Source organism: Lactuca saligna, chromosome 5, assembly GCF_052625555.1.
Source record: "Lactuca saligna cultivar CGN05327 chromosome 5, ASM5262555v1, whole genome shotgun sequence".
Classification (NCBI taxonomy): domain Eukaryota; kingdom Viridiplantae; phylum Streptophyta; class Magnoliopsida; order Asterales; family Asteraceae; genus Lactuca; species Lactuca saligna.
In genome coordinates this window covers 228,395,064-228,404,483 of record NC_136421.1, presented here as the reverse complement: position 1 = coordinate 228,404,483, position 9,420 = coordinate 228,395,064, and the positions used below count along the sequence as shown (strand labels likewise).

Sequence of the window (9,420 nt, the reverse complement as noted above, 5' to 3'; positions counted from 1 at the left end):
GTTGGATTTTAGTGTTTTTTATATGTACAAAATCTTTGATGGAAAGATACTTTTAGATCCAAGAAGCCTTGAGCTTCCAAGTTGATTCCACTTCTTTCTTTTCTTTCAAGATCACCAAAAACACACTTTCAACCTCAAAGTGCACACACAAATGATTATGGTTTGCTAGGGACGATTTCAGAGATGGAGGTCGACGAGGGAATAGGTCTTGAAGAGATAATGATGTTGAAATAGGATCCAAACCCTAAAAATTAGGGTTTGACCCTCAGCCACTTACGTTCGACGTAAGCTGGAGTACGCCCAACATACTAGGAACATATGTGTTTTTCTCGTAAAGAGCCAAGAGCCAGTTTTGCAAATAAATTTCATACTAAGGGTATAAATGGAAAATACCTGAATCAAGGTGTTACATATTTTTATGTATAAATACGTTTTTATATGTATAAATATGTATTTAAAGTATATTTATATACGTATTTTTTTAAATAATATTAATAATAAAAAATCTAAAAAATAATATATATTTATTTGCATTTATAATAATAATAATAATAATAATAATAATAATAATATATGTTTTTGCAGAAAAGTTATAATATTTTTGATCGGTTTACGACATAATTCAAAATGAATTTGTTACCAGCTGAGCTGAAAAAAAATATCAAAACGTAATATTTTATTGGGTTTTAGGATTCTTTATAAAATAATATTAATTTCAAAGTATTACTATTAAGATTTTTCTAAATACCCTCTTTTTTCGTCGTATTATTATTATTATTTTTGTTTTTTGTTTTGTTTTGTTTTTTTATAATAAATACATATTTTTGTTTTTTTTTTCTTTTTTTAAATACATATTTGTTTTGCTACTTTTTTTTAACAATTTTTAGTAAGATTATCTCTATGTTATTTTTTCGTTCCGACTATCTCTATGTTATTTTTCCGTTTAGACTGATTGCAAACCTAAACTAAATGACTGATACAAATTGAAAGTAAAAATATTGATTTTTTTTGTGAATTTAAACAAATAAAAATATTGATTTTTTTGTGATTTAAAATTTGACCCTTAAAATAATTACAAACATTAAAACGAAATTATGATTTTTTTATATATTTGCATTACTCATGATTAATTTTTTTTAATTATTAAATACAAAAAATCAAAAAATACAAAATAACAAAAAATCAAAAAATTAAAAAACACAAAAAAAAAACAAAAAATTAAAACAATTAAATGACAAAAAAAAAGGATACGAGAGAAAAAATAAAAGATATGTAAATAAAATTATATCTTATAATATAAAAAGCGAAAGTAAAAAAAAAAAAAAAGCTCAAAGAAAATTTATTTCAAGTCGGCACGTCCATGAAAAAATGTCCGTAGTTAAGACGACCTATTTGGACCGGTTGGACCTCTGTGAGACTGTGACACCTCTGTTGTACAGAAAAATTGATTTGTGATTTTAATGGCACATAAAACACCACCAATAGCTTGGATATTTCATAAAATACAGAAAAATGACAACTATATAAACAAACAAGTGTAGGATTTAACGATCGATCGACGATCAAGAAACGAAAGCAAGATTGCCACGCGTTTCTAATTCTGGATCGCTCAATCCCCAAAGAATCGTATCCTTCCAATCCTGCAATCTAGATCTGCGATTTCACCTCAGGTACATTTTCCATTTTCCTCGGATTCTTTCATAATTCATACTCATTTTGCTTATCTTCCATCCCCAATTTCTGTATTTGCATTGAGATTCATTTTCCATAATTTCCCATGATTACAGCTGTGAATTTTGGTTTTCGATTGCTATGTCGGTGGAATCTGCCATCACCAACAACGATAACGGTGCTTCTGTGCTCAACAATGGCGAAGAGAAGAAACCGTTTAGGATCTTCGTAGGTTACGACACACGGGAAGATCTGGCTTACGAGGTGTGTCGGTATTCGATCCTCAAACGATCTTCGATCCCCGTCGAAGTTATCCCCATCAAGCAATCTGAATTACGAGAGAAGAAGTATTTTTGGCGCGAACGTAATAAACTCGAAAGCACTGAATTCTCATTCACGCGCTTTTTGACGCCATTCTTGGCGAATTACGAAGGGTGGGCGGTGTTCGTGGACTGCGATTTTTTGTATCTCGGAGACGTGAAAGAATTGCATGATCTGATTGATGAGAAGTACGCAATGATGTGTGTGCAACACGATTACACTCCGAAAGAGACGACGAAGATGGATGGGGCTGTTCAGACGGCGTACCCACGGAAGAACTGGTCATCGATGGTGTTGTATAACTGCGGCCATCCCAAAAACAAGATTCTGAGGCCGCAGATTGTGAATAAAGAATCAGGTGCGTTTCTTCATAGGTTTCAATGGCTTGAAGATGGTGAAATTGGGTCAGTTCCCTTTGTTTGGAACTTTCTTGTGGGTCATAACCAGGTTGTTGATGGTGATCCGAGTACATACCCAAAAGCAATCCATTATACTTCTGGAGGGCCATGGTTTGAGGCATGGAAAGATTGCGAATTTGGGGATTTATGGTTAAAGGAATTGGAAGAGTACAAGAAGGTGAAAGAGAAAGAGAAGAAACTTGGTTAAGAAATGTGTGAATTGTTTATATGTTGCACACCAACTGTTTGGCAATATGTTTCTAAGAGTGCTTGATTGTTCTTCATTAATGCTCCTTAAAATGATTGATTTTTAGGTAGGAATTTGGGTTTATTAAGCTATTTGTTTGGGTGTAATTTCTTCATAATGTATTCTGCTTTGTATTGTAATAATAGCAAACTTCTTTTTATAAGCATCTCTCTGGACCTTAAGGGACTTCGGTTTTAGATTTGCTGGCTCGACCAAAAGCCCGAAGCTAATTCCTATTTATCCATGAATTTGGTCAAAATCATTCAAGTGCTCTCACGGGTTAATTGAGATTGTTGATGTGTGGTGAATGAATTTTTTTTGAGATGGAACATTATTTAATTGCCATTAACATTTGTTAAGATCAAGTTCTCGATCTTCATCTAAAGATCACGGTCACACAAGGACATGTTCGAAAGCGAGATCCATATTGGGATATTTAGATCCTAATATAGATATAATACTAGGGTTGTAAGATTTTACCATGGATCTGATTTCAAATTTTTAGTATTTATTCTATAATCATCTCTTTAGCCTTCTAAAACCTACAAAATTTGTTATTTATGCTAAAAAACCAAATGCATAGGTGTGAATGGTAGTATAGACTTGTACTAACGGAATCACAAGATTCGTATTTGGATCAGAAAGAGTCACAAGGTTAATAAGGCACTAGTAACTCAGTTTGTTTTGTCCTTTTCCGTTATTACCTATGTTATTGTGATGGCTACGAAAATAGTTTTGGTTCAAACCCAACTTGTCATGAAGGATCGTGTTCGAATAAAATAAATTTGCATAAGTGAGTTGAATGGTTAGAAGAACCATGTCCTGTGTAGTGTGACTGACTTTAGTTGGGAAATTGAAGAAAGTGACGATCGAAGTAATCGGCATAAGTATTGCAACCTTCGTTAGGGTTGAGCAACTAGCAGCTAGAGATGCTACCTACTATGATATGGTTGAAGGTCGTTCTTCCTTGACCAAAGGAGGCATGATCAGGTTGTTAACACAAGATATAAGGTGTCTTCCGTGTTAATGTCTTTTTGTAGATACAAGAGTTTAGTTCGTTAGGTAACTTTTGTGTTATGCAATGGAAGGTCATTAGAGTATGACCATTCGGTCTGGGCTGTAGTTGAAGTAAAGACCACATTGGGACGAACATATGACCTAATTTAGAAAGGAGCAGTAGTCTCCGATAAAATGCAAGGTTGTGACTCAAGAGTTAAACTGAAGGTCCGTAGGTGGATGAAAGAACAAGTGCAGATTCAAGCATCACCATCAACAAATAGGTTCAAACTTATTGATTTTTGTTCAAAAAGCCAGGGGAGCTGTAACCATCGTAGCTAGTATATAAAGGCGCATGCAAGTGTTTTTTTTTAGTATTTTACCCAAATGCTTCAAGAGATAATCAGAAGGATCATTACAAGAAGATCAACTGAGAGCGCAACAAGGTTAGTTGTCCCAGAAAAGAGGGAAGAAAGTAAAACAAAATATTTGCCACACAAAACCCATAGGTATCATTATATATATATATATATATATATATATATATATATATATATATATATATATATATATATATATATATATATATATATATATATAGACACACACACATTCATTACACGATAAGGTTACATTAAATTATTATTATATGTATAACAAACTCATAATTCAAACTATTCTACATTATCTTCTAACCTTCGGTTTACATTCCCCCTCAATCTTAACCGAAAGAAGGTTTAGATTGTATCTTAGATGATCAAGCATGCTACGAGTTGCTGGTTTAGTGAACCCAATTGCTACCTGATCATTACAAGATATAATTAAACATCAAGAGCACCCATAGCTACCCCTTCTCTAAAAAATGAAAATATACTTCTATGTGCTTAGTCTGGGCATGAAATATCACATTAGTTGTTAAGTAAGTGGCTTCCAAGCTATCACGCCATAGTACCGACAGTCGAGGCTGACACATTCCTAACTCTTTGAGAATAGATTGTACCCATATTGCTTCAGTTGTATCATCAACCAAAACTTTATATTCATTCTCTGTGCTTGATCGAGACATAATAGGTTGCTTATTCGAACTCTATGAAATCAGATGTGGTCCTAGAAACACTACGAACCTACCCGTAGATCAGTGATTATCCAAACATCATGCCCAATCTTCATTTGTGAATATACTTAAAAGTCTAGAATTGGATTTTTTTTGATGTGGATCCATGTAGTTATCGTGCCTTCCATAATCACGTGCAAGTTTATCTGTAACTGACATGGGAGTTGAAATGCTCTTACAATTCTCCATGTGAACATGAAGAAAGAGATCAGAAGCAAATTTGTGTTGCAACAAGGTTATTCACCATGAATTATGAGCAACTTTAATTCCCAAGAAGTAGTTCAACCTGCCAAGATCCTTTGGTGGAAAAGAAACAAACAAGTTATGAATCAACTGATCAACAACCTTTTGAGAAGAACTAACAATTACAATGTCATCTGCATAGACGAGCATATAGATAGTAATATCTACACGATGAAAGAAAAACAAAGACGTGCCATCTTTGGACGAATGAAAACCAAGCTCATGTAATTTGTCCCTTAGTCTTGAAAACCATGTACACGGTGATTGTTTCAGCCCATAAATTACCTTCTGCAATTTGCACACATGATGAGGTCATTGATGGTTCTCAAAACCAGGGGTTGTTGCATATAGACCTCCTCATCCAAAAAGCTCTAAAGACAAGAATTGCTCGCATCAATTTGACGTAAATGCCATCCCCGGAAAACAGAAAGAGCAAGAACGAGACGCATTATGGATAGTTTTACAACTAGACTAAATGTGTCATGAAAATCGATGCCATGATATCGAGTGAAACCACGAGCAACTAGAAGAGCTTTATGTTTTTCAATAGAGCCATATGCATGTTGTTTGAGCTTAAAAACCCATTTACAACTAATAAGACTAACACCAGGAGGCCATTGAACGAGAACCTAGGTATGTTTTGTGAAGTGCATCAATTTCAACTTTCATGGCTAGTTGCCATGTCGGGTCCAAAAGAGCCTGATGATGAGAGGTAGTGTTAGGACATGAAACTTGATTTGACATTGCAGAATGTAGAAACACATAATCGAAAGAAATGAATTAACATTGAAGCACAATGGTATAGATAAAATGGAGTAGAATAAAATTTGTACTAGCATGTGCTTGCTCCTACAATACTCTCTCTGTCTCTCTCTGTCTCTATCTCTCTCTCTCTCTCTATCTCTCTCTCTCTCTCTCTTAAACTAATCTACTAATCTATACAAAATGGGATCTCTCTCAACCTAAAAAGAATACTAAACTAGTATATATAAGGATGCTCAACCCATAAGTTTCAAGGCTTGAATTCAACACATGTCATAAAAGTGGTGAAGCCTTCAAGTCATCACTAAATGGAGAGCTTTGCACCCTAACATTATCCCCCTCAAAACTTGGAATGGATGACTCATCTTCTAGTTCCAAATGAGAGACTAGCGAATTAAGACCTCAATCATGAAAAGAATGTAGAAGTGATCATCAAATATTCACATCTTCTATAGCCTTCTAATCCGGGTTCTAGGATATGAGACATTACAATCCAAAGCTACAAGTGGTAACTTCAACCTTGAGCATCCAAAACTCCAAGGAAAATTACCCATCCTTGAGCATAAAACACATCCTAAAAATAATCAAGAAATCCAAACCCGTCATAAAAACCCACTTCAGAATATCAAATCCAAATCACTTCACAATCAATAACAACTCCCCCTCAAAGTCACATCAGTCTTCAAGATCTAACATAGAAGATCATTCGCTAAAAACATTAATATCCAAAAACTTCTTGTGAATACCCATAATGAATTCTCTCCCATTTTATAATCGAAATATGATTATAAAACATCCAAATGGGAATGAAACATTGCTCGAATTGGATTTATCAATGCTATACTCCTCCTCGACAAGTGGAATAAACTTGAAGCTTTAAATCTCAAAAAATCAATAAATTTGACATTTTTTAGTCAAAAATTGAGAATTTGATTTTTGAATTGCCTTGGACTTGAAACTAATAAATTTGTTCATAATGCAAGAAAACACTTTGCAAAAATATCAACTTTGAAATCCCGAGAAATCTCTCCAAAGTTGAAAAGTTTTCTGTTTATGGGTGAAAATGTCAAGTTGCTTAAAATTAGAGGACCGAATGTGTAAATTTAGTATTTTTTTCCAACAATTTATGTTACCTATAAAATAATGCGACAACAGGCTTGAATCGACTCAGAACCAAAAATGAAGTTATTGATCTTCCACCCTTCAACTCGAAATTGATTCTCCATTATCGAAGTTGAATTCTTTTATTATCAATTCTTCGACCATTGAAGTGTCATTATTGAATAATCATTGAAGACCATCGAATGCCCATCGAACCTTCACCATTCCTTCTGTTCTTTGTGTTTAACCCATTTCGACTTCCAACACCAAAATTAACTTCAAAACAACCTAATAGCCCCAACATTTCAATGCTATTGTGAATCACCATCAAAGTATCAGATTCGACCCATTGACATCCTTTGACTCCATTTTAATACCACAATCATTCATAGTAATTTCCACCGTCAATTAGCAGACTTCAATCATTGGTAACCAATTTCAAATCGCGTGAATATTGAACCAACATCAAACACTTCATTCAATAATCAACCCAATTTCATTTCTATAAGAACTTGAATGTTGACTCTATTTCTTTGACTTTCAATTAAGTGCTTTTTGGAACGTGAATGTTTAACATATTTCGACACTAATCAAATAGAACTTTTTCTTTTTACCATCGAAATCAAATTCACAGGAAGCACTTCGTCATTCTTGTATACTTCGATAATTTGAAAATTAAAACACCAATTTTGCCCATGTAACAACCCAAAAACCAGGTTTTTCAATTTTTATTAAGGTTTACAATCATAAGTTTGATTCAAAAATCCATTACATAATCATCATCATGTAAAATCATCAGAGTAACAATAACAGTAAATGCGGGAAATAGTGGGGAGTGAGTGTTGCGCCATTAAGCCGGGCCCTTCCCATTAGTACCGGAAGTACCTAAATCCATAATATAAACTATAAACAAAAGCTTGGTCCAAAAATACCACATGCCAAACATACAACTGGGTCAATCCCTGGGGTATATTCCAACCCAAAAAGCTGATGGGTTGTGAGCAATCTAACAACCTTATATATGTGTACTTTCCCATCCATGTCAACTCCATGAGTTTGAGTAAATCCCTTCGCAACTAGTCGCGCCTTATATGTGTGTACTTTCCCATCTATGTCGGTCTTATTCTTGAAGATCCATTTGCACCCAACTATCTTACGACCTGGTACATTGTTAACCAAGTTCTAAACCTGATTGCCGTACATGGACTAAATCTTGTTATCCATAGCCTTTTTCCACTTTGTAGACTCGGGGACTGCCATGACTTCCTTGTAGTTGTGAGGTTCATCCAAATTTACCAGTGTGCTATCACTGATAAATGTATCACCTTCTGTAGTAATATGGAAACCATAAAACTCAAGTGGAACTCTAAGTCTACTGGAACGCCTTAGAGGTACGGACTTGTCAATTGTCTCAACAAGAGTTTCCTCTTCAGGTTGATCGTTAGTGTTTGAGGTTCCTTCACCGCTTGACTCTTGAAGCTCTTCAAGGTCAATTTGCCTCCCACTGTCCCCTTAGCATATGAGTTCTCTCTCGCGAAAGACTCCTCTCCTCGCAACAAAGAAAACATTATCACTCGGTATGTAGAAGAGATATCCAAAGTATTTTTGTGGGTAGCCGATGAAAATAGACCGCTCACTATGAGGTTCGAGCTTGTTGTGAGTCTCGCGTCTCACGAAAGCCTCACAACCCCAAACCTTGATGTAAGCTAACGAGGGAACCTTCCCCATCCACATCTCGTGAGGTGTTTTGGCAACCTTCTTATGGAGTTCATTAAAGGCATTTAGATCAATAGTTTAATTAACAAAATAATAAAATAATTTATCTGTGATCTTCTTAAACTCATAAGTTAAGATAATTCATATCAACAATTTGCAAGAAATTAGCCTAATCATATAAACTAATACAAAACTTGAAATTTTGACAATTATGTTTTAATTGGACAAGCATGATCACTATCATATCAAGAAAAAATATTTTATGTTTCAAAAAACAATTTGTGGTAATGATCCTAATCCAATTCTGGCCAACACTCAAAATCTATCACCTAGAGCCATCAACTCGACGAGTGCATGAACATGACTCGTCAAGTTGGTCTGTTACTGAGTGGACTCGTCGAGTCAGCCAGTGGAATCGGCAAGTTCACTAGTTAGAAGCCAGAAAACGATTTTTTCAATATGAAAATTAATAGGCATCAAGTATAACAGCAAACAAACCTAAGCTCTGATACCACTGATGGGTTTTGAGCAGTCTAACGACCTTACGGTGCACATGCAACCCTACATGCTTTGGATCTATGTATTATTTAATTATACATGCAATTTGATTTTCCAAAGCATTCATCCTACCTAACATACATTTGAACAAAATTACTAGTTAGATAACTTACCTCTTAATAGGACTTGTAGTTATTGGCCTTCAAAAGCATTAGCACCTCAAATGTGATGCCTCTAATGTGTCACAAACACCAAGTGCAAAAGGAGGCTTGAGAGAATAAGTTATGTAGCTCAAAATAGGTTCACAATCTCAAAGAATTTATGTGGCAACTGATTTTAGCTCTAGGGGTGTC

General features: G+C 34.7%; 1 protein-coding gene across 1 annotated transcript; it reads left to right on the top strand.

The window, feature by feature from the left end:
- Positions 1–1,459: 1,459 nt before the first annotated feature.
- Positions 1,460–2,800, top strand: LOC145045812 (protein CDI-like). Its single transcript, XM_078994123.1, has 2 exons — positions 1,460–1,670; positions 1,788–2,800. The coding sequence occupies exon 2, from the start codon at positions 1,813–1,815 to the stop codon at positions 2,596–2,598; it is 786 nt and encodes a 261-aa protein (XP_078850249.1). The 5' UTR covers positions 1,460–1,670; positions 1,788–1,812; the 3' UTR covers positions 2,599–2,800.
- The last annotated feature ends 6,620 nt before the right edge of the window (positions 2,801–9,420 follow it).